Source organism: Callospermophilus lateralis, chromosome 6, assembly GCF_048772815.1.
Source record: "Callospermophilus lateralis isolate mCalLat2 chromosome 6, mCalLat2.hap1, whole genome shotgun sequence".
In the NCBI taxonomy this organism is placed as follows: Eukaryota; Metazoa; Chordata; class Mammalia; order Rodentia; family Sciuridae; genus Callospermophilus; species Callospermophilus lateralis.
Window position 1 is genome coordinate 34,611,261 of NC_135310.1, and position 26,893 is coordinate 34,638,153.

General features: G+C 35.8%; 1 protein-coding gene and 1 pseudogene across 5 annotated transcripts in view; one reads left to right on the forward strand and one right to left on the reverse strand.

Annotated features, from left to right (window-relative positions):
* Enpp3 (ectonucleotide pyrophosphatase/phosphodiesterase 3) overlaps positions 1-26,893 on the reverse strand; it is a 94,914-nt gene that overhangs the window by 8,272 nt on the left and 59,749 nt on the right. For 3 of the 5 annotated variants that reach the window (XM_076859731.2, XM_076859730.2, XM_076859734.2), the window contains 10 exons: positions 24,820-24,947; positions 19,860-19,926; positions 17,979-18,066; positions 16,496-16,674; positions 14,158-14,268; positions 13,474-13,584; positions 12,975-13,026; positions 11,242-11,396; positions 3,513-3,651; positions 609-686 (listed from right to left, as the gene is read on the reverse strand). In XM_076859731.2, coding sequence (XP_076715846.2) covers positions 609-686; positions 3,513-3,651; positions 11,242-11,396; positions 12,975-13,026; positions 13,474-13,584; positions 14,158-14,268; positions 16,496-16,674; positions 17,979-18,066; positions 19,860-19,926; positions 24,820-24,947 — 1,108 coding nt within the window. The remainder of the gene's footprint in view (positions 1-608; positions 687-3,512; positions 3,652-11,241; positions 11,397-12,974; positions 13,027-13,473; positions 13,585-14,157; positions 14,269-16,495; positions 16,675-17,978; positions 18,067-19,859; positions 19,927-24,819; positions 24,948-26,893) is intronic. The other 2 variants (XM_076859732.2, XM_076859733.2) reach the window with 2 other exon arrangements.
* On the forward strand, positions 5,722-6,104 carry LOC143402326 (protein Mdm4 pseudogene; annotated as a pseudogene).

Here is a 26,893-nt window from a genome sequence, read left to right on the forward strand (position 1 = left end):
TGCAACAAAAATAAGCAGCCATGTTGAAGACCCTTTTTTAAAAAAAAAACAATATTTACTTTTTTAGTTGTAGTTGAGTTGGACACAATAACTTTATTTATTTGTTTTTTTGTGGTTCTGAGAATGGAACTCAGGGCCTTGCACATGCTAGGCAAGTGCTCTACTGCTGAGCCCCCAAACCAGCCCCTGAGGACAGTTTTTGTTGCTATAGTTGCATTCATTAAATTGCAATTAAATATGTCTCCAAATTCTTACATAAAGCTGAGTTGTTTTGGAGACAAAAAGTGTTAAAAATGGAACACACATGCTGTCTTATTAATTATTATTCTGGATACAAACATTTACCTTTCACTTACTTATTGTGAGTGTCAGTAAAATTTAGTTTTGTAAATAGCTCTTTGCAGTTAATAGCTAAAATCAAATTATCAGAATTCTAGCAACATGTTCCTCAAAGTTGAAAAGAAAGTATGTCAGGGATCTTTCTGTACCCATATTTAAAACATCAGAACAAACTTTCAATAATGTAACAAACTGCAGTAAAATAAATATTTAATTGGGATATTCCAGGAGTCATTTAGATATTTCAAGATAAAATAAGTAACACTTACTTTTGAATTCTTCATACATAGGGACCACATTACTTGTAACTAAAGCATCATATCGACTATTAGAAGTTCTACTGTTTGCTGAAAAACAAATGGATCCTATTAAATCCAGTTACACGAGAAAATATGATGAACTACCTATTACTGTTATATATTGATGTAAATTTATTAGTAGTCAAAATGCAGAAGTATTGAGTACTTTTTAGTAGAGGTTATCAAGAATGCAAGCAGTTTTATGCATTTGATACTTATAGTGGGTTGAAATATGACCCTCCAAAAAATATGTCCAAGTCCAACCCTCTCACACCCATGAATATAAACTTATTTGGAAATAAGAGTTTTTTGCAGATATAGTTAAGGATCTCTAGATGAGATTATTGTTGACTATGGTGGGCTGTTCATCCAATGACTGATGTCTTGATAAGGAGGAGTTTTGAGGACAGAAAACACATCCAGGAGAAGACCACATGAAAATGGATACAAAAATTAGAATGATACAACTGCATGCCTGGAGCCACCAGAAGCTTGAAGAGCCAAGGAAGGATTTTCCCCTAGAGCTTTCAGTGGGAGCTTGGTTCTGTTAATGCCTTGATCTTAGATTTCCACCTTCCAAAACTGTGAAAAAATATATGTGTATTACTTTAAGTAAATAATTTGTTACAGCAGTCCTAGGAAATAAATACAATGCCAGATATAGATGTATAGATATTGAACGTGCACAAAATAACAATGCCTTTATGAATAAATCTTCCAAAACAAAATTTTCATAAGAAAATAAATTTTTATTTGTTGGCGACTGCTGACGAGAACATCACAAATAATTGGCTCCGAGGAATTACAGGTGTACCTTGAAGCACAGTGAGTATTAAGCAAGTGTGCTCTGGAAGCAGTTCCCCAAGTTGGGGAGCCCCTCTGCTCACTAGCTATACCACTTGGGCAAAGTGTTGAATTCCTCTGTGATTCATTTGTTTCATGGCATCTATCTCATTCAATTATTATCAGAATTAAAAACTGCAAACTTATTAAAGTTTTATTTCAATAAAAACACTTAACAAGAAATCTACCTTCTTAACAAATTTTTAGTGTAGAAAACAGTATTGTTATCTCTGTGTGTATTTAGTTCGTCTTCTGGTCTATAGCAAAATACCTGAGGCTGGGCACTTACAAAGAAAAGAGGCTTATTTAGCTCACAATTTAGTAGGAGTCTGAAAGTCCCAGATAGGGTGACCCCATCTGTTTGACCTCTTGTGAGGGTCCTATTGGCTAGAACACAATAGGGAGGAAGAAACAGAAAGGGAAATATTGGTGTGCCAGAGAGATCATATGGCTATCAAGGAAACTAGAGACAAAGAAAGGGCCAGCCTTGCTATTTTTATAAAGACTTGCTCTTTTGAGAACTCACTCCCAAGAGATTGGCATTAATCATTTCTGAAGGCAACACTCCAAATGGGTTAATGCTTTGTACTAGGTCTTACCTTTTAAAGGTTCCATTCCCTCTTAAAACTGCTGCATTGGGGACCAACCCTCCAGCATATGAACACCAAAAGGCAGACTACATCCAAACCATAATGAGGTGTAATATTGTAGAACAGATCTCCAGGACTAATTCAACTTGCTTGACTGAAACTGTATGGCTATTTATTAGTAACTCTCCATTTCCCCCTCCCCCAGCCCCTGACAACTACTATTTTATTCTTTGATGCTATGAATTTGACTATTTTAAAATCCTTCAGTATTTGATAACAGGGATGAACCTTGAAGACATTATGCTAAACAAAATTTACTAGACACAAAGACAAATACTACACAATTCCACTTCTATGAGTTATCCATTTGAACATTTCTTATATTTGAATTAGTCTGAGTATTTTAACTAAAACTAAAATAGTAGACCAATAGGCAGGCACCACAGTACAAGGAAGACAGAAGATTTCACATAATGTTCCCAGTACTAGAAGCCTTTTCTATTTTTTTAAACTAAGCTCTGAAAGTTAGAAAAGCAATCTACAATATATTACTTCTGTATTAGAGAAAAATAAGAAATCACTTATAATGGAATTTCCATTTCTAACAATGAGTTAAAATTTGTAGTAGAAAGTTAGAAGTAAGTTTCATCTAATCGTTAATATTTTTGATATAAAATTTTTAGTTATTAATTTAATTTCCTCATCATAACTTAATGCTAACAAATATCTCAGCTTAATTTCTACAATTTTATTTGCCAAGCTAAAAACTTTTACTAATATTGCAATTTTTAAAGCTTTATCCTAGGATTCACACACATTTAGAAGGCCTGATTACTCAATCAAGATACTTAAATAAAATATGTTAGTTTATTAACTTTAATTCCATGTCAGGGATTAAAATTGATATGCCACTAGCTTTCATTAAGTCTTTTTACTTCCCACTATAGCTCTCAGAAAACAAACAAACAAATAAATAAAATCTGTGGCTATTTAACCCACAGTTCAAAGCTGTTGGGCACACAGTATGAGTTACAGTCCAGAATTCCACTCTGATTTCTTTTCACAGAAACAGCTGCATTCTCAATGGAGAATTTAGCTTGGGAAGTAGCCAGAAAAAAAAAGAAAAAAAAAAAAAAGGTTTTTTTAGATGCTTGTGTTACTCTCCAAAGAATCTTCCATTTTAAAATTAAACCTAAACCTGTCGACCTCTCTAAACATCTGGGCAGATTAGAGCTGATGCATGCTTCCCGTGGCAAAATTTATTAGTCTTTATGATAGCTGTTGTTCTGCCTTTGGCCAGCCCACAACCACTGGAAGCATCTTAGGCAGCTAGTTTAGCCCAAGCAGGTAGTTTTTGTGGGGAGTATATGTTTAAGGCACATGCCCACATCCAGCTGATGAGGGCTTTCTAAGCTATGCTCTAAAAAAGAGCTCTACTAACCAGGAGGATAGAGGAAGCCGTAGGTGATTTTCTCGTCTGGAAAAGACAAGGAACAATTTTGGCTCTCAAAAGAAGTAACCCTGACATCAACCCGCAGACAGTCTGAGACAGTGGGAGGAGGAGGCGATGTGTCTCCCTGCTGAAAGAGAGAAAAGAAAAAAAAAAAATTACACCCACAGTTGTGGCTCACCCATTGCCTTATATGGTTTATAACTTCCCTAGAGTGTTTTTCATTTAACCTCTTCCTATTTTCTTAGTGAATCAGGTCTACGCAAGCAATGCAAATGGGTGTTTTCAGCAATGTTTTCTTGTTTTCTGTGGTTCCCTTCCGGTTAGAGGACATTGGGAGGGCAAATCAAATGCGTCTTGGAAAGGAATCTTTGCAAACTAAAACCTGAATTGTGAACAGAGGAAAAATGGAAGCATTGCCAGAACCCAAAATCTTTTTCAGGATCAAATTTTTATGTGGTGATATATCTTGTACATTCAAACAAAAATTGAAAATAAAATAAAAACAATTTATTTTAGAACTATAGACATGAACTGGACAAGAATTTCTAAATAACTTAAGGTTAATTCAAAGAAGATGTAGTTATCTAAACATACTTATTTTTGGACTTAATAAATTTGTATATATAATTCACTCATCATGAAATAGGAATTTTCTTTAAATAATTGTCTTTGTAACTCTAAAGACTAATACAATAATTTATTCACTGGGGATATCTTAAAAATGTGCTACCTAAGCTCAGTATTTAGGGTAACATATTGCATGATCATTATATTTTGATTAGAATATTACTATGGGTAAGTGAACATTATACACTTTGTTTAGTTTTTCAGAGATTGATATATATGTCTTCTACTGCCTACCATGGATATTTTTCTTAACAAACTTGAAATAATTAAAAAATAAAGTTAAATTAGTATGTTCTTCCTTTATTCACTGCACTGTGCTAAGAGCAAAAACTGGCTATGTTGTCTAAAATGTGTGGCCAATTTGCAAGGAAAAAGGCAATATACACACACCTATGCTGTAGTTATACGCAGGAGAATGCCACGTTGAGGTCTAGAGTGGGTAGCAGCTGAAATCAAGGAGAATCCAGGGAAAGCCAAGAAGAGATTATACTCCCTACCATACTATAAAGCTCCAGTTGGAAAACAAACAGTAGTTGAGCAAACTTCTCAAACTGATTGAACACATACATTTATCTTTACAACCTTCTCAAATTCCATGAGGGAAAAAACAGTCACAATGAAGTTGCCAAGCAGATAAACAAGTAGTAATCTGATTGTGTAGATCAGTAAACACTGACCACCAAGAGCCTATGACTAGGGAAAACAGAAAGAATTGGATTCTTACTGTAGAGGCCCAGAAGGGTAGAACCTGGAGTCTACCAGAGAATATATGTAGTAGGTAGGACTAGAAACAAGAGGACAGGTTAGAGAGGCCATGTAAAATGTTTACTCTCTGGAGAGTTTAAACCAGAGAGATGCCCAGAGTAAAGGAAGGCACAAAGGGCAGGCACACCATATTGAAAACAATGGGATTAAATAAAACTCCCAATCTCATTACTCCATTTAACCTGCAAATCATATTCACTGGGTCAGATCTGAAGTGCTCTGTCTTTGGAAAACAATCAAACCTGAAAGTAAAACTAGATACTTACAGTTGGAAGTCTAAAACAAAATGGCTGGTAGCTTCCTAATCAACCTATATGAGCTTGAAAGCCCTAACCATATTTGCTGCCTCCCCTTAATGACTGAGCTGACAGCAAAGGACCATCTCAATGAGGGTGGGAAAGAGGAACCAAGAAGAAAAAAGAGACAATATAGAGAGCAGAAGAGAACTCTCAGAAAGAGTATATATAGCAAAAATAAAGAAAATAAGAAAGCAATAAGAAAGGAGATAACAGAGATCTTGGGATTTTAAAAAATGGGACAGCTGAGACAAATATTGAATATGATCTGGAAGTGAAATTATAATGTCTCATAAAGTGAAATTAAAGGCAAATACATGGGGGAAAGTATGGAAAATATAAGCATATTAGACTATGAGTCCAGAAATATAATGTCCTATTAACTTAAAAAAAAAATCTTGATTCCTTGCGGTTTCAAAATGCTGCCGAGGGCTTAGGACCTGCAACTGCCACCCCTCCCTCCCGGGTTCCGAGGGGGAGCGACTCATGGATCAGTTTCTTCAGTCAAAATGACATCATATTCCACCTCTGCCCAGTGTTCAACATACGACAGTGCTTGCAGGATCTCTCTAGAATGAGTCAATAAGGTACGACCAAAATTGCACTTTTGAAGATTTTGCAGGCAGCAGGTGCACAAGGTGAAATGTTCACTGTTAAAGAGGTAATGCACTATGTAGGTCAGTATATAATGGTGAAGCAGCTTTATGATCCATAGGAGCAGCATATGGTTTATGGTGGTGGAGATCTTTTGGGAGAACTACTGGGACGTCAGAGCTTCTCCATGAAAGATCCAACCCCTCTCTATGATATGCTAAGAAAGAATCTTGTCACTTTAACCACTGCTACTACAGCAAAGTGCAGAGGAAAGTTCTAATTCCAGGAAAAGAACTGAAGAGGGTGATGTTCCCGCACTGCCTACCTCAGAATGTAAATGCAGAAATTCTAGAGGAGATGAAGACTTGATAAATTTAAGCCAAGATGAGACATCTAGGTTGGACCTTGGGTTTGAGGAGTGGGATGTAGCTGGCCTGCCTTGGTGGATTTTAGGAAACTTGAGAAACAACTATACACCTAGAAGTAATGGCTCAACTGATTTACAGACAAATCAGGATATAGGTACTGCCATTGTTTCAGATACTATGGATGATTTGTGGTTTTTAAAGTAGTCAGTTTCAGAGCAGTTAGGTGTTGGAATAAAAGTTGAAGCTGCTGATACTGAACAAGCAAGTGAAGAAGTAGGGAAAGTGAGTGACAAAAAGGTGACTGAGTGGGGAAAAATGATGACCTTCAGGACTCTTAAGTCCTTAAGTGATGATACTGTTATAGAAGTTACCTCTGAGGATGAGTGGCAGTGTACTGAATGCAAATTTAATTCTCCAAGCAAGAGGTACTGTTTCCATTGCTGGGCCTTGAGGAAGGATTGGTATTCACATTGTTCTAAATTAACACATTCTCTCTCCACATCTGACATCACTGCCATGCCCGAAAAGGAAAGTGAAGGAATTGATGTCCCTGATTGCCAAAGAACTGTTTCAGCTCCAGTTGTTAGACCTAAAGATGCACCTATAAAGGAAGGAAATTCTAAACTTTTAAATCCCTGCAACTCAGTAGAATTCTTGGATTTGGCTCACAGTTCTGAAAGCCAAGAGACCATCTCAAGTATGGGAGAACAATCAGATAACGCCTCTGAGCAGAGAACAGATGTAGAAAACATGGAGGATTGCCAGAATATCTTGAAGCCATGTAGCTTGTGTGAGAAAAGACCACGAGACGGGAACATTATTCATGGAAGGACAAGCCATCTTACGACTTGTTTTCACTGTGCCAGAAGACTAAAGAAGCCTGGGGCTTCATGTCCTATTTGCAAGAAAGAGATTCAATTAGTTATTAAGTTTTTATAGCATAGTTGAATCAATTGCAAAAAAAATATTAATTATGAGCACCAGGTCACATACAGAAATGTCAGTATTGCCTGTCTCTACTAAGTATAACCCATTTCATGTGTTCATTTGTGCATGTAAACATCAAAAATAAATCTCTAAAGTTTTAAATCCAGTTGAATCATCAACTTAGTACACAAGCAAAATCAAAACATTTTGAGACATCCACAGTCTCAAACATGCATCTTCTTTTCTTCCTTTCTAAGGAAGCTCTTAAGCAATAGTTCTAACAAAGCAAGAAGTAAATGAAGAAATATGAAGATATTTGTGTTCAATGCGTTGGATTACCTCTCATCATTTATTCTGCTCTCCTTCAAGAGGCAGAATCTGAAAAACTAAAACCACTCATTTATATTGTTTCAAAAATATATCATAGTGAACAGTTCTGAACAACCAGTTTCTCCACTTGGCAATAAAATGGCACACAAATATGTTGTAAAAATGGGAGCATGGGGACAATGACTGCTGACTGAATCAGCCCCATAAATACCAAGGAAAACGAGTTTGCTATTTCCTTTTTTTACTCTAACCTCTTATATGTTTAATAAGTTTCTCTTAAAGAAATATAAAATACGTAAATGTAGCCACAAAAGCATTAATCCATAATGTAGGAGAACTGGAATGGCTATATCTAACAGTTTAAATTATGAAAATGTGAAGGGAAGTTTACTGTTATTTTTCATGAGACTATGGCTATAAAAGTTGTGCTCAAAAAATTTAGTTGGGCAATAGTTGACCATTTTCTAGAAGTAGCATGCATGTGGGGTTAAGAAAAATGGGCCAGAAAGAACTAAAATAAGTTACATGTTTTCTTCTAACTAAAAATCTTGAAATTTATTTCTTACATATCAAACTCGAACCCCCAAGTAGACATGACTCAAGACCAGGAAAGCAGGATGTGGCCTTATTTACGAAGGTGAGAGGATGCCAAAGGCAGCCTCTAGAAGGACAGAGGGAGCGGAGGTCATGTCCTTCCTGAGCCAAGGTCTCATGATAAAAGGCAATGGTGAAGCACTACTGCCACAGAACCATCACCACCACCACCACCCCCCCAACACACAGAGAAACAGCCTCAGTTCTGCCCTCTGTTCAGAGTCCCTGGTACTTCTGAAGCCAGAGAAAACTCAGAAGCACAATAAACAGGGCCTAATAAGACACTCAGATAAAATCTCAAATCTCTACCTCTTCAAATCTTCAAGGGAAGCAGATGATGAGAATACATAGGAAAATGAGATGATTCTACTTCTGGTATGACAAGGGGACAAACAGAACTTAAACAGGAGACAAATTTATTTTGATTGAGTAATACTTTCTCCTTACTGTGGGCCAAATGTAAAAGTTAAAGCATACTTATTCAAAGATTGGATAGTTATAATCTGGTCTTATGGTAAGGATAATAGCTATACTTTTAAATGCTATAGTTTTGTTTGTCTGATTGTATACTTTTTTCCTCAAAGAGAAAATTATTTCTCATGGTTAAAAAAAAAGTTTCTAAGATATAATAAAATCATAATTTTTTAAATACTTACAAATATGGTTATAATAAGGTTTAGACACACTAAAAAAGGCTTTTAAAATTCAGCAATTTAGTGAATGGGTGATATATACATAAACATTATAATATATAACATTATACTTATGTACATTAAATGGGGCACTTTCACAGAACAATAAATTTTTCTCCTCTAAAAAGTCTTTTGATTTCATATTAAATTTCTAAAGTATCTATTCTAAATAACAATCATGATTCTTGCTTTTATTTTCATTTTTTTAGCTACCAACAGAAAAACCAGTTCACATCTTCCTTTTGAACAGACCCAGAAGCAAAATCCACCTACATCCTGAGCAGTCTTCCTGGTTTAGAAGCAGTTGTAGGACTGTGATTTCAAGTCACAACTACTTACCCAGAACTCTTCTGAGATAACAACAAAAGTTAGAAAATCCACCAAAACCACAAAAAACCTAAAACTCTGTAAAACTAAAGGCGTGGACTAATGGGGGTTCAAGTTCCAGACTTAAGTCTGATTTTTCAAACACAGGGTTGATTTACAACATTTTTATGTGAATCTCAAAACATCCTTGTATGTAATTTTCCTGAACCACAACACATGAACAGAGCAATTTCTGAATTAGAAAGCAGAAAATTGCTAGAATTCCATCCTGTCACATGGAGGGAGAAATAGACAAGTCCTTCTGTGGGATCAGAGAAAGGACAGGATCTTTTGGTAACAAAGAAGCTAGTTTTAAAACAATAACAAAGAAGAATTGTACTAAATTCCTCCTCTGTACTGACTTAAAATCCCTCTGCCTTTGGTTCCCGCCAAAGCTCATACAAATTCAGGAATGCAAGACAGCAGCGGAAATTGTTAAAAACATAAACATTCCCTTCAACTCCACAGAATCCCTAGTACCTGCCTGGACTTTTCAAAAGAGAACTAATAATAAGACTGACCTTGAATATGCCTTCCCTCTCAAAAGCAAAAATAAAATAGAAATTATTTTATGGAATGTTAAAGAAAATCACAAAGAATTGCATATTGTGCCTATGAAGAAGAGTAGTTGCCACCAGCCACAAACATGAACTTAGGTAACTGCTGGTGAAATATTTGTCCACACTGGGAAACACACATCAGTGCTCTGTGACCAGTGATCACAATCAAACCACGTCGATAGCAGGGCTGGCTTTCAGAAAACACAAAAATTTAATTAGTAGCTGGAAAATATGCTTACTTTTCTCTAAAATTTTTGAACTGGAACAAGAAGGGTAGTTAAACCGGATACAACCAATTACTTTCTTAGCAAGAACTGTTAACAGCTAAAGTTCATCACATGTCTGCTCTAAAATACTATGATTATCTCTACAAAAACAGAGTCCTGATTATTTATTTACCCTTCTGGATAACTGTACAACTTTGTCTCTAAAAGTCTTTTAAAATAATGTTTGAGATTTATTCATCTAATACATTCCATTTAATAAGATTTAATGAGCATTTTAATAGCCAGGGATACTTCATAACAGCTCCTGCCCTGAAGAAACTAAGTGTTTAGGCTGATTTTACCTTTTGTTTTGCTTTACATTAACCTGACTGTTAATGAAGTTAAATTGCTTGGCTCATATCTTTTGTCCATATATTGACTAAGATGATTTTTACTCTCATGTCTATTCACAGATAGTATTATCTTTTCTGGATTCTAATTAGTATTCTGGATCTTTATCACTTGTTTTTTATATGCAATGCAAATATACTGTCCCATCCATGACTGTCATTGTCACACATTAATGTTAATATGGTCCAATTAATTTCCTCTGAAATTTTATTGTTATTGTTGTATTCTAAGAAATCATTCTCTATCCTAAGGTCATAAAGATATGCACAAAGGAAAATATGGATTTGTTGTTCATATTTCGGTCTATAAATCCACTAGAAACTTAATTTTGTGTATAGTGTGAGGTAAGTATCTAAGATTTTCTTCCTCATGGGTAGTTAAGCATCTTGGCACCATATAGTGAAAGGAAGTTTGCCAGACAGTGAGGAGGGAAGAGGATTTAAATAAATGGATTCTCAACCTTGGTCTGGAGAGACCTGTGATGTATCACATCTGCTCAGGTAAGTTGAGCCTAACTCATCAGAGTGCTTCAGCCTTCAGGGAAAGATCATGTCCTCTTCACACTCTGCTCCTTGTTCCTTCCACAGCACACAGCAGGTAATAAAGTACTTGTTAAATAGTAAAAAAAAAATAATAATAATAAAAAAAAATAACAAGCCCTTTTTGACCTGGCTATGGTAACTTCTACGAGCACCCACTGTTATTAGAGGACAGTGTCTCTGTACTTCCTGTTGCTTCAGTTTCTATTGCTTTACCAATTGGCAAACTGGCCTATAAAAACTCTCTAATCAAAACACAATGTAGTTCTCTTTTGCACCAAACAGCACCTATCAAAGGCTTTATGTAATACCTGGAACATTCTCTTTATAAGCTACAGGCAAGTGAATACCTTTTGTGATTGCTACAAAACAAAATTCAATGCTTGGTAAAGAATTACCAAGTTTTTCCAGCCTGCATGGCTCAATAGACTCAGGAACTTACTGGCTTGGGAACTGTGTATGAACTCCACATAGGTATCATCAGAGCTTTTGCAAATCCAGTGATGTATTCTCTGTGGTAAAGGAGACAGTGATCCTTGTTCTTCTGCATAACCCTGGGCCTCCCAAATGGCAAATTTACTTTCATTGTTGCTATTACTAAAATGAAAATAATGTAAAATAAAAATATTTGTGAAAACAGAAAGTGCTTCTATGCATATAATTACCCTCTGGTGGCTTATTTATCAGGTATTCTAACAAATATTTTATATATTTAACTTTTTACAAATCATAACCACTCTGTGAGGTAGGTGTTACTATCCCATTCCACAGATCACAACACTAAGGCTTAGGTAAGTAACTTGGTTAAGCAAAGGGCTAAGAAAAGATGTGAAGCTCTCTTTCGCTCCTTATGTTTTATATCTCACAAGATATAACCAAAGAAGATGAAATCTTAAAACCCAAAGTGCCTACTTTACAACAAAGATGATGTACTTTAATAATTTCATAGGAAAGATATTGGAATTTTTTTTAAAAAAGAAAGTCTTCTATGGTCTGAATGTTTATGTCCTTCCAAAATTCATGTTGAAATCCTAATCCCAAAGGTGGTGATATTTGAAGGTGGGACCTCTGAGAAGTCCTTTAAGTCATCAGGTGAAGTCCTTATCAAAGGGAATTAGTACCCTTATAAAGATGAGACTCCAGAGAGATTATTGCCCTTTCAGCCACATAAGGTTAGAATACAAAGGCCATCTATGATGAAGTGGGCCCTGGCCAGACACTGAATCTGTTGGCAATTTAATCTTGGACTGCTCAGTCTCCAGAACTATGAGAATAAATTTCTGTTGTTTATAAGTCACCTGCTTAAGGTGTTGTTATAGCAGCCTGAGAAGATGCAGACTGTATCTTAATGTCTATTTATTTGTTTCTATTATATTTGATTCAAACTGACTGCAGATTGGAAATATTGAGAAAACATTTCCTGAGCATGTAAAGATTTTTTTCCTTGTCATTTTCTCCTAAACAAAACAGTATAATAACTATTTAAATACCATATATATTGTATTAGGTCTTACAAGTAGTCCAAAGATGATTTAGAGTTTATGGGGAAATATGCATAGTTCGTTGAAAATACTATGCCTTTTATATAAGGGACTTGAACAGCTGCAGGTTTTGCTTACCTGCAGGGAGTTTTGGAACAAATCCCCTGCAGATAACAAGAGATGGCTGCCATCCCCATTTTATAAATGATGAGACTGAGGTTTAGAGAGTTTAACACAAGAATACTTAGAAGATAACAGGAAATAGAGGCATTGCTATGGGCCAGGCACTTGTAAATCATTTCCATGGATTAGCTGTTTTTATCTTTTCAACTACATAAAGGGGGTATGATTTTTGTAGATGAGGAGTTAGAGGCACAGCAAAGGTAAATGATTTGCCCCAGGTTCCACAGCCAGGAACCAAGGAAATGTGGTTTGTTCACACCTTAGAAAAGGAAGAGGGGGCCTCAGACAAAGCACAGTTATTTCAAGGAATTTTTCACAATCTTGGAACAGCTGCAACTCTCCTGGTGTTTGGCACCCTTTGTTATTAGACCTGTGGGGTTTTCCCCCTGATTTCTTGGCAATAAAATCTTTAAAAGCCTCTGTGAGCTTATTTTGGAAAATCCCTAAAGAGCAATGTTGTGTTTTATTAGTTCTAAATATCAAACACTTAACATAGACTTTACTGACTTACTTTCTTCTTCAGTCAGATTTAGCCTTAGATTCATTTGTTCCAGATTGAGAGCCTATAAGATAACAGGGAAGGGAAGAAGGTAAAAGTAATAACATGGGTCAAAGAATGATCAATATTTCTTCTACAGTAATCACCTGAAATGCTTTACTACTGAAACTTTACTTTCTTTACTAGTGAACAAAGACAACAGACTAACATGGGTTTAAATTCCAATTCTGCCACTACTTAGAAATAGCATGCTACTGCTCCCCCATTCTGTGTGTCCATGTGTAGGAGTTGGCAAAGATATAATTGACAATGGGACAAAGTATTCTGATGGCAGCTGGAATCAACAACAAAGTCAGGATGATAGTCATTACTTCTCAAGTTTGAAATGCGTATAAAACTCTTGAGAGTTTGTTAAAATACATATCATGATTTCATAAACCTGAGTTATGGCCTGAGATTCTGCATCTCTAAGCAACCCACAGGTCATGCAGATGCTGGTCTTGGATCCTACCTTTTTGAGTACGGAGAGACATTTTTCACAGAGAGGAAATTTCTGTTTGCAGTCAGACAGACTAACTTTAGTGAGATTTGACATTTGTTTCATTTCTTCCAGATTGGTAGACTGTAAGATAACAAGACGAGAAAGGGAAAGAAGTTAAAGTAATAACACATGTCAAAGAATGATCAATATTGTGCTGGGCTTGTGGCTCAGTGGTAGAGTACTTGACTAGAACATGTGAGACACTGGGTTTGATCCTCGGCACCACATTAAAAAATAAATAAATAAAGTTATGTCCATCAACAACTAAAAATATATTTTTTTAAAAAAGAATGATCCATATTACTTCTGCATTAATCACACAAAGTGTTTTACTAGTGAAACATACTTTGTTTACTAGTGAACAAAGATAACAGACTGAAATTCTGATTCTGCCACTACTCAGAAATACAGATAGATGCTACTGCTTCTCCATTTTGTGTGAATTGGCAAAGATATAATAGACAATGGAACAAAGCATTCTGAAGGCAGCTGGAATCAACAATGGGGTCAGGATGGCAACTGGTGCTTCTCAAGTTTAAGGTGCATACATCTCTCTTGAGGGTTTGTTAAAGTACATATCATGATTTCATAAACCTAGGTTATGTATCCCTAGGCAACCCCCAGGTCATGAAGATGCTGGTCTTGGATCCATACCTCTCTGATTAGTAAGAGACATTCATTACAGAGAGGATATCTTTGTCTGCATTCAGATAGTTCAGCTTCATTAGAAATTAGCATTTCATTCAATTCTTCCAGAGGGCTACCCTGTAAGATAACAAGACAGGGAAGGGAAGAAAGTAAAAGCTATTATTACTTCTGCAGTAATCACATGAAGTATTTTACTAGTGAAACTTTGCTTGTTTACTAATGAACAAAGACAACAGACTAACATGGACTTAAATTCCAATTCTGCCCCTAGTCAGAAATACAGAGATGGTACAGCTCCCCCATTCTGTCCCTGCCCACCGTGTGTGTGTGTGTGTGTGTGTGTGTGTGTGTGTGTGTAGGAATTGGCAAAGATATAATTGAAAATGGGACAAAGAGGCAGCTGGAATCAACAATGGAGTCTGGATGACAGCCAGTGCTTCTCAAGTTTGAGGTGCATACAAATCTCTTCAGGGTTTGTTAAAGTGAATATCATGATTTCACAACCTTATGGTTATGGCCTGAGGTTCTGCATCTCTAGGCAAACACCAGGTCAAGCAGATGCTGGTCTTAGATCCATACCTGGTATACAAAGAGACATTCTTTATCGAACAGAACTCCAAGTTTGCAGTCAGATAGACTAACTTTCTGTGACTTTGGAAAATTTGCCTAACTTCTCTGAGCCCTCTTTTACCCTAAAATGGGGAATAAAATACCCAAAGCCCACTTTATATTATCATCATCATCATAATTTAATGGCCATTCTATTGAGGTTATCTGGAGTAGTGGAAACCTGGAACTGAGGTTATTAGAGATATCAGGTAGGAAACCCACACCCCTACTCTTATCTTTGCTATGAAGTTATAATTTTATAATTACTGAGAAGTTTTACTGTTTGTCTCTTAATTTTTTTTTGGTTGGGTATTTCTTTATGTATGGGTGTAATGATATCTTGAAGATTAGAGAATGTAAAGTCTTCACCAGCCCTTGACCATAAGGAGCAATTCTTACTTGAGGCAGCCAGTATTTATTTAGCTCTACAATCACATTTTGAACTTGGCATCAAATATATGTTAACATTCATTTTATCTTGACAGCTCCTGGGTTCCAGTTTTGTTCAGAAATCCCAACCCACCCAGGTGATCTGATTCTCTAAAGTGGTGCTGGTCTTTGTATTTTGAGCACCATTATGTATATCTGCCACATTTTATTTTATCCTTTCATCCACTGAAGGGCATATAGGTTGGTTCCACAGTTTAGCTAATATGAATTGTGCTGCTATAAACATTGATGTGGCTGTCTCCCTGCTGTTTTTAAATCCTTTGGGTATAGTCCGAGGAGAGGGATAGCTGGGTCAAATGGTGCTTCCATTCCCAGTTTTCCAAGGAATCTCCAAACTGCTTTCCAGATTGGCTGCACCAATTTGCAGTCCCACTAGCAATGTATGAGTATGCCTTTTTCCCCACATCCTTGCCAACACTTATTGTTGTTTGTCTTCATAATAGCTGTCATTCTGACTGGAGTGAGATAAAATCTTAGTTTTGATTTGTATTTCTCTAATTGCCAGCAAGGATGAACATTTTTCATGTATTTCTTGATTGATTGTATATCCTCTTCTGAGAAGTGTCTGTTCGGGTCCTTGGCCCATTTATTGATTGGGCTATTATTATTATTATTGGTGTTTAGCTTTTTGAGTTCTATATATATCCTAGAGCTTAGTGCTCTATCTGATGTGTGAGGAGTTAAATGTTGCTCCCAAGAAGTAGGCTCCTTCCCCTTTTAGGGCACTTGGAACTTCACCTTTTTGAGAATCTCCTGGAATCTGAAGTCTTACTTCCATACTCAGCCCAAGCCCTGATCTAATAACAGCATCTTTCCAGTGTATACTGTCTATCAATAAGTGTCTAAGTGGTGCCTGATAGAGACTCTCCACTGCTACCCAAAGAAATACTTCACAGAACCTACCCTTATGAGTGTGTCTAATGCCCGGTTACAATTCCTGCACCCTTCCAGTTCATTCTATTCTAAATGGCCAAACATGACCATCTGATTCTCCAACTTTAAGAATCGTTTATGAGCAAATCAAAAAGAGATCCAATATTATTCTGAATGGTTGCGGCAATTAGTTCATAGTAGGATTAACAATTGCTTTCCAAATACAGCTTTCCAATTTTCAAAGTATATTCACATACTTAATCTTATAATGCATACATTAGAATTTCTAATTTTCAGATAAGGTTTTGAAAAACCACATGTGTACTTAATAATCCAAGCCATAACAGAACCCTGGTTATAGACCAGCTTGCCCACATTTACAATCTTATGGATGCATGAAGTTGTTACTTACATCTTGTGTCTTAGGACATGAACAGTTTAAAAATCCCGTGGGCAACAGAGTTGTAACTCCACAAACTGACAATGTTGACACTTCCTCTGCATGTGATGGTTCATAAAAAGGCACCTTCAGAAGATGGTTTAGACTACCATGGGTACCATTGTTTGGTGCTGGTTGAATGCGTAGGAGATCTGTTTTAAACAAACAAGTTCAAAACAGTTTTAAATTGGAAGGCAATGACTCCTGTGTGGGAGATGGGAAACAACATCTACTGTTTCATTAATTTAATAACTTCCACTGTAACCCAGCCATGTGCTGCATGTGCCATTCAGTTTACTGAATTTCATCTCCCAGAGCTCTAGCATCTAGTCTTTCCACATTGGCTCAATCCCCATAGATGAACCATAGGAACCTCCATGAACTTTTTCTGTCTCTCAGGAGAAAAGCTGCATTGCTAAAAGGATCACTTTGTTCCTTAAGCATACCATGTTTTTTTTAGAATAAAATGCTATCCTCTTAAATAAAAACAAGTTTAAAGAAGTTAAATAATTTATAATCTTACTTATGTTTACTTAGCTATATGAACATTCTCTAAGAATGGATACTTTAAAAAAATTTAACTGGTGAATTTTGCTTAATATTTAGAGAATTTCTATTTTTTCGACAACAGGACATAAACATATTTTATAAACATAGCCTTTTACCTGGCTCTTGCTGACTACTACATAAGGGAGATCTCTCCTCAAATTAGAGTTCTACTAACCATTTCCACAAAGGGCCAACAACCCTGGCCGCAAACCCAGCAGCTGTGGAAACAAGAATTTAGCTGTGGAAACAAGACTACAAAACACTATTTTAAAATGGGTACTTTTGGGTCTCTAAGTCACCCTCAATTATGACAGGACAGTAATATTAAGAGAAATAATTGTGCGTATGCTTATATCCATCTAACAGTGAAAAAGCAGCTTTCTCCTTGCCTTACCAGGCAAGTGATTTTAGAGTACAATAGACTAAGGCAATCATGTAGATTGAAAGGTAGATTAGGTTCCCTAAGACTCCTATTCTTTTTACTTCTTCAACCTGAGTATGATAACAGGTGTCTAGCCAAATAGGACTTTCTCACCATCTTTCTATGCTGGGAGACTTCTCCTTAGGATTACAAGAAAGTACTTGTGTTTTAGGTATGTTTATCTTTCTTTGAAAAGTTGGAAGTGTTATTTTATTTTTCTGACTTTTATTAAATTATCATATAGCAACTGATAGAAAAGCATGGTTTCCTAAGATCTAAGGTTTAACATTACTAAGAAAACAAAAATGAATTTACTCATAAGGCTGAATAATTCTGGATAATAAATAAAATTTTCTCCCATCTTTTCTACTTCCTGTCTTAATGCACAACATCTAGCCTTAGAATTCAGTTTGTCCCCAGTTTCAAACTATACTATATTAAAAAACTATCCACCTTTTGCTGGTGAATTTATTTATATATACTTACCACACAGCAGATTATACACTTCAATATTTTCAAATGGTTCAACTTCAGTCTGTTCTTTAAAACTGGGTCCATGTGCCAAAAAGAGAGCCTAGGTGGTAATAGTTATATAATTACTAGATAAAATCTAAATTCACTAATAATTTTAGGGAAAGACATATTTTTTCCTCTGTAACAACTCTCCTATTTACATCTTAGGCTTCTATAAGGATTTCTTTCCAGATTTAAAAATGATTTTTAAACCACTGCCACCTGTGATGTTGTATCTATTCTAATCCAATGCTGTGTTTACCTGTCTCTCCTTGCTTCCCTAGCACCTCTCAAGTCAACAACTAGGAGGACACATGCAACAGTGGACAACCGATATCAGCACAATTCCATAGAATCTAGACATTACATATAAGAAATTTATTGTATAATACCATATGATGTTTTCATATTCTTTTCATATCATTCCTCAAATATGTTAATACATGACAAGAAATGTTGACATACATACACTTCAATATTTTCAAATTTTTGCATACCTTCCTAACTCACTCACTTCTCAAATACCTCATCCCTTTACTTTTGTGATGAAAAGAACTAAGTGTTCTGGTTTATATTTAATTATTACTAAAATTATATTATTCATAACAAGTCTAATTCTAGTTGTTTATAATCTTACACAATTATCAAATATGGATAAACAATTCTTTTTGGCTAACAAGGAATACATAATTTTTCTAAGATGATCAGCAAAGAATTGGAGGCATGTTTTTCTTGTAGTCATGAATTTCATTATCATATAGTAATCTACTTAATAGAAAAGCTCTGTTTCCAGAGATTTTTCAGGTATTTACAAAGTGATATAACTCACCATGGCAACACTGAGAGACGGTATGTTCCATAAAGAGCCTAACATTTTTCTCCCATTTGGAAAGGAGTGTGTGCATACGTGTGTGAGTGTGTGTGTGTGTGTGTGTGTTTGTGTGTGTGTGTGTATGTGACAAATAGAACTAGATAAGACCATCAGAATGCAATAATTATAAAACTTTCACTATGGAGGAATTTCAGCTACATTTTACACATAGATCACATAGATTCCTCTGTAGACTTTCTTCCTTGAACTTTCAGGGCTCCACATATACCACTTCTGATTTTCTTTCTTCCTTGCTGATGCCTCTACTTCTAGGTCTCTGCTCATAATTTTTTCTCTCCAATCTCTTCAAACAGAAGTGTTCCACTTTCAATACTTGGTCTTCCTATCTATACTCAATCCCTGAATATTTTACCTAGTCTTACATTTTTAATAATCTCTGTGCCTAAGACTAATTTTTTTTCCATCTCTGGGACAGATTCCTTAACTGCATATTCAATATCTCTATTTGCATGTTTAATAAATATTTTAAACTCAGCAAGTCAAACTGTCCTCTTGCTCCTTCCTTCCAAATCAGCAGCAGCCAGGGTCCAGCATCCTTTCAATAGCCAAAGGCCCTCTTGTCTCCAAAACTAACCTAGGGCCTCTGCACTGGCAGTGACCTCTGCTTAGGACATTGTTCTCTGAATACTTAAATGCTACTTCCTTCACCACCTTGGAGTCTTTGCTCAAATACCACCTCAGTGATTCTAACCCTTTCTACCCTTTTTAAAATTGCATCCTGTCCCCAGGGCACCCCAACATACTCCACTTCCTCATTCGGCTTCACTTTTTTCTGTATTCCATGGCACTTCACCTAACATATCAAATCATATATTCCTTTGTTTTGCCTTTTGTCTTCATCCCCTCTTTGAATAAGGCTTCTTGAGGGCCCTTATCTGCTCTATTCAGGATGTATTCAAGAGTTTTGGAGATTGCTTATCACAAAGATCAATTAGCATTTGTTTAATACAGGAGTACATTACCTGCATACTCTTAAACTCATTGTTATAACCATGGTTGCCTCCTCCACAGTATGAACTTCCTTTACTCCTGTGAAGAAATATTATTATCATATACTGGTCAAAGTATTGATATGAGCCCTAATTGTAAAATGAGTTTTAATGGATTAATGTAGCTTCTGTTTTTATATAAGTAATTTTTTCCTGTCGACAATGGCATAAATGTGTTTATTTTCATGCTTGAATTCACAACCATAGAGTAAGAAGTAGAACGGTAGGACAGAAGAATGGAGAATTCCAGGTTCTATAAATAGAATTCAAACTTTTGCACTCTTAGATATTGACAAAGCAATAATTAAAAAGGCACAGATTAAAGAAAAAGAATTTATCTTCAAGCTCATCTGCACTTTTGTATGTCAATGACTCTGTGATTAAGAAGAGTTTGATTAGTGTCATTTTAAGCATTTAAGTGCTTCAGGAATAAATCTTTGGCACTTAGAAGGAATATTAATTTCTATTTTACAGTGGAGATGTCCAGTGGAATAATATAAAAACATGAATAAAGAATACTCAGGGCAAATTAATTATAACAGTTGGTAAGGAGTAACTAGTATATTCTGTAAATTAAGAGTTTATTTTTAACTTTTGGGATTTTCTTCCCTAGGCTATTGCTCTGTTACTTGAATAACTTCTCAAATTCAATTAATTTGTCTTTTGCCATGGTTAATCATTGAATTGAACAGTGTCAGCAATTTTTTGCACAGTTGGTTTTCATACTTAGAAAAAAAAGTCCTGCTACATGAACCTAGATTTTTAAAATTACAATATTGTACAGGTTCAAATTTGGTCTTTGAAGGAATAAGACTCCATTTTCCAAAGGATGGCCTTAAAAGGTTTCTTTCATTTGCTTCCTCACACTTCACCTCCCAGGGAAACACACACACACACACACACACACACACACACAACTTCTGTTCATGTTTGCACTGAAGGCACAAGTGAGCACAGGACAGTAGTCTAGTGTCTTTAAAAAACAAATCAACATTTATCAAAATGACTCTCCCTCAGTTTAAATACAAAATAAAGTAAATCACAAAAATTAAATATAAATCATGGCTCTAACCAGGCTATGCTCAACTCTACCCACTAGTAGGAAGAAAGAAGAAATAAAAATAAATTGTAATACAGAAAGCAGTAGGAATCCTATTTATAAGATGTTTCAATTCAGTTACCAGAAGGACATCAGCTCAACACCTTATCTTAGTGAATTCCAACAAAATTGTTCCTATAGGGTAGAACTTGTGCTAAAAATATATTTTCAGTCTTCTTGCACAGACATTTGGTTTCCCAGTGTTACTGGAATTATTTGATTGCAGATAACTAAGTTTTAAATTCTGTGTGAGACACTAGAGTGTTCATTATGAAAGATGGAAAAGGTTGTTTTTTTTTTTAATCCAAGTCTTTGTAATGAAATTTTCTAAAATTTGTCCCATGTTTATCTTTCTATTTTCAGAAAAATCCAGTATTTTTTTAATATTTCCATTTCCTACACCTAGTTCAATGAGAAAAGATGGTAAATATTGCAAAATTTTGTTGTGAAGCAAAGATAAAAATATTGCATGAAAAAAAATCTCTATTTTTGCTTCTCAAGCAAAAACTTTAGAAATTTGCTCTTCAAACTGCTTAGGTTCTTTCTTTCCAACCATTAATTTGACTCTGGAAAGTACACAAGGAAAAATGAGAGCTGACATTTGGAAAAGGTGAGTTGATTTTATCTGTCATAATTTAGCTCAACTTCTAAGTCCAGCTGAAACCTGTGGAACAAATTTTCTGTTATCTTTTCCCTGTCTAATTAACACAGTTGAAATCAAAGTTGAGTTTCTCTCCCACAGTTGGGTAATGACACAGGTGGTGATGAACAAGACTTCTCCCCTAATACCCAAGCAGTTGCCAAGACTTATCTTCTTTGTGATCTCCCAGTTGGTCCTTTCCTTCCCTCTTTTACTGCCACAGTTCTAGGCTGGATCCTCCTGGTCTCTGACTTGATCAAGTTCCCTGATCATCCTGCTTTCAAACTGTAGAATCTTCCTACATACCACACACATCCCTAATACTTTTGAATTCTTTTTAACTGCTGCTGGAAATGGAAATAATGTATAATTAATACAAATTTGAGATAGAATATGACCTAGAAAATATGGGTCATAGGTCAACCACAATACATTCCTGGAGATGTGCTATGTAACTGATTTCACCATCCCTGTGCTCCACACCCTCCTGGGGACTGTCATAACTCTGGGGAATGGGTCACCACACATCTTTCTAACAGACTTCCTGTCTCTTGCTAGATCCTCTTCCTCATAAGGCAGCTAGAATAAGCTCTCTGAAACACAAGTCTCACTATATTCGTAGCTACCAATGGTCTCCTACTTTGTTCAAGATGGAAGTCATACTCCTTAATCTTGACATATAAGTCCTTCATGCAGAGGGCAGTTTCATTCAGGGGTTATCCAGCAATATGGAACCACTAGCGACTATGCTCTCATTTTCCCTACCCTTTCTTGTCCCAGACCTAGGCTGGCTTTAAAAGAGCACCCAGCTGCCCTGGAGAGATCTACAGAAAGAAACCCATCTTGAAGGACACAGTCTGGCAGTGTGCAAGGCTTGGCAAGCAGATGGCACCTTAGGTGGCTGGGTGAGCTAAGTGAGGATCCAGTTTTCAGGCCCTCTTGCCTTCTGGATGGGTGCCAGTACTGTGCACAGACTTCACAGCATACCTACTGGCTGACAACATTTGGCCTGTCCCACCCAGAGGTATTCTGGTGGTGCACTTGTAACAGTGGTTCTGTCACCTTTTGAATGCAGCCCTCACTGCTCTAAGGCTTATTTAAAAAAAAAAAAAAAAAAAAAATGTCTTTTATTCTTTCTTCTCCTGTCTCCCCTTCCCTAACAAGATAAGGGAGACAATGTTATCTTTTCTTCCCCTAGTTAATTGTCCTTGAACACACCCAGTACTGGAAGGAGATGCCTGCTGAGAATCTGGGAAGTGAATATCTCCCAAATTAACAAGTGAATCCTAACACACCATCTGGGTACACTGGAGCTTCCTACTAGAGCACACCTGAAATGTAACCCTTGAAGTTCCTTTAAAAATCCCTTCTCTCCTGATCTAGAGAGTCACAGCCTTTGGGATGGGAGTCCCCTGTGTTTCTTCTTTGCTAGCAAAGCAATAAAACTTTTTTTTTCCTTTTTCTCAAAATCATGTTCTCATCATTAACTTGGCATTTATTGGCATTAGGGATAGGGACAGAGCTTTCGGTTACACATTCTTATTTCCATAACTGTTTCTCATTCAGCACCTGTGGACTACTAACTTCTTTAATAGACCCCTAACAGTAAATATTTGAGAATGTATCCCCATATGTATTATATATCATGTACCCAAACTATTAACAATTTTAGCGTTTAATAAGTTTAATTTTATTCACATACATTAATTTGTTAATTTATTTTATTCACATTTTAGATGTTCACATTTAGATGTTGTCCTGAGCCACAGTACAGCCACCAACAATACAAAGGTTCAAGAAACTCAGATCCAAAGGAGAGAGGCCAGTGCCATCTAGTGAACCCAATGTGGAACTGCATACTTGCTAGCTAACTGTAGGCTCTGCCAAATTCCCAGCTCCTTATCCTGCACTTACTTGTTGGAGCCCAACTCTCTGTCATCTTTCAGCGCCTCTTTCTTTGTCAAAAATATCTTTTAGCCACTGTATTTCCACTGCCATTGTAATTCCCTGGAATTATGTTGCATACATATAAGTGAGGGGAGAAAATTCCACATGATCCTGATTCTGTTTGCATTCACTTAAGCTCATGGAAACAAATACAGGAATAAAATTCAGAAAAGAATCGCTCATTTAGCTACAAGAAATATATGTATTTGTTTCCTGGGTCATTAATAGTCTTCTCCATTGCAGTTATACTCCAAGGGGGCAGAAATCCTGTCTGTATTCCAAATGCCTGAAGCAAGAGCTGCATTTGATAAGTATGACAAGCATTTGATAAATTTTGTTTGATCCATGAAGTCACTGGTTATTTGAGATGGAGTGATTCATACTGGTCTTTATTTTCTCAAGAACATTTATATTTTGAAAATGCTCAGTGATCAGCATGAATTATAATTAAAAATAAGAAATAAATGTTACAATTGGTTAACTTGGCTTTACAACCATAAAAAGGTTCTTTCATAACAAACACAATGATGACAAAGATCTTAAAGAGCCTTCTAATCATTCAGTCGCTCAAGGATAGCACATTTGGGGATAGAAATGTGCTGTTTCTGATATCCCTGTAACACTGGCTGGTACACTCTCAAGTTTTTTCCTCATTCTCATCTATGTGGTAAAAATTAGAATGCTAGACCCTCATTGTTACATAAAACTACATATAAGAGTTTGTGAGGGGAAAGGGAAAAAAAAGGGGAGAGAATTAAACCACAGCAGATGGGGCAGAGAGGGAAGAGGAGAGGGAAGGGGAGGGGGGATAGTAGGGGATAGGAAAGGTAGCAGAATACAACAGTCATTAATATGGTATTAGGTAAAAATGTGGATGTGTAACCGATGTCATTCTGCAACTTGTAATTGGGGTAAAAATGGGAGCTGATAACCCATTTGAATCAAATGTATGGAAGATGATATGCCATGAGCTTTGTAATGTTTTGAACAACCAATACAAAAAATATTTAAAAAAAAAAAAATAAATAAATAAATAAAAGGTATCAGAATTGGAAAAAAAAAATTAGAATGCTGAGATCAGTCATCAAACAATAATAAGTTCAAGTGGAGAAGTGCTAAGCAGAATGAAAGGTCAAGGAAATGCCAATACTCAAGAACATTCACATGATCATAATAGTGGGGTAATATTAAGTAAATTTATAATGAAAGATGATTGTTAAAAGTATTAAAAGTAAATAGACACAAACCTCATAGCCAGCCACTGTGGATCCATCATAAGATGAACTTTGTCAATTCTGATATTTTTGGCATAGTGTAGTCGTTTGGGCAAATCAGGAGTCAAATAGGGTTTAAAATGCTGATCGGGTTTTTGGCACTGAAAAAAGGGTAAATATTTCTCCAATGAAAAAATATGCAAAATAAGTCAAAAATTTTCTAATGAGGCACTTTTTAAAAATAGGAAGATTTAAGTTCAAGTTAATAAAATAGGAAAAGTAAATCTAAGGGGCTGGGGATGTGGCTTAAGCGGTAGTGTGCTCGCCTGGCATACGCAGGGCGCTGGGTTCAATCCTCAGCACCACATAAAAATAAAATAAAGATGTTGTGTCCACCGAAAACTAAAAAATAAATATTAAAAAATTCTCTCTCTCTTAAAAAAAAGTAAATCTAAAATCAACATAATCAAATTCACTAAATATATTTTTATTGTTGCAACAATAATTAGGTTGAAATTTAAAATTTGATTTAAATTAGGAGCAGATATTTGATGTTTTATGATTTTATTCCTGGGTATATATATTAAGCCACCATAAATCCCCCCTCTTGTTTCTGACAGAAAACAGATATGTCTCAATTTTGAGTGGCAATTACATTTTTAAACTATATATAAATAACATGAGATATTAGTAGATATGAAAACACAACTTAAAAATCAGCTTAGTTGCACTAATAATCCCTTCCCAGCACAGCTTTTAAATAAACATTTGCTTGGTTTTCAAATCAATTCAACAGCTTTTGAAACCAAGTATAGTATTCCTATTTGTGAAATAAATTTATGGATTCATCTCAAATTAGAGTAAAATTTTATAAAATGTTGTTTCTCTAATAATTGCTACTATAACTTTATGGCATATTTAAAAAGTATAAAATGCAAATTACTTGAACCTATTAATGAAAAGAAAAATGAAGAAGTAGGAAACAATTATGAAGAAACTTTCTCTCATGACCTCCTTGAGAAACAAGAGAAAAAATGTTAAGCATAAAAAGTAAGACCATGAGGAAATGAAATTTCTTCTATTTCCTCATTTTCTCATATATTTTAAACCATAATATCTCATCTATATTATTAGCAAGTCTGTGTAACCAATAATCTCACATTCAACTTATAGAAGAAAAATGAGAAGCTATGAAACACAACTTCACAAAGCAAAATTTAAGAGAAATACAGAAAATGGGAGTGTACAGAGATTACAGAATGAAAGAAGAAAAATAAAAGTATTTATTGTACATCTATCAAACTTTTTTTCTTATCTATTTTGGGATCTTTTTCAGGCTTCTTATTTTCTATTTTTCAACTGTCATTACTTCCTTCTTAAGACAACATTTTTGTGATTTCCAGGCAGGTTCATGATGGCAGCTGCGGAGTGTGCAGCTTTCTCACAAATGCAAGGGGATAATATGTGCTCCAGAGGACAACAGACAATAATTAGTCACACTTCCTTTCCTGGTGTATAGCTAGAATAGACCCACAGAAACTTGGGGGGCACAATGCCAACTTCTGAAGAAGATATTATTTACATTTGAGAACTTGGAATGAAGACATCAGAGTTGAGATAAAATTTGGTCACTTTAAGAACAAAGTTGGTGCTGATGTCTCTCATGTAGCCAGATGGTTATGGAACTTAAATAGTTGCCAGTTCATGTCTAGTCATCTTTGTCCAATAAAAGGTCAATGTAGACCCATAGAATGGCACTACCACATGAAACATAAAATGGTAGCTCATTTCCTTGGGGGCTCTGTAGATCCAGACTCAGCTTATAACTGTGAAGCCATGTAAGGGAATTTCCAAAATCTGTGGTGCTCGATCCCCTTGCACCACTAGGATTATTAGAGATTTGACCTTCTTCACCAACACAACTTCATCTATATCTAGATCACAAAGTGAGGTAACAAAAATAAAACAGTATGTGGATTGTGAAAGTCCACATGTTGAAAATCTTGAAGTACCCCTTCACTCAGCATAAATAAACTTGTAATCCTGGGTGGTAGGTAAATTCCAGATAGCTTAAAAATTCCACTTGTCAAAGTGGCGTGCACTAATT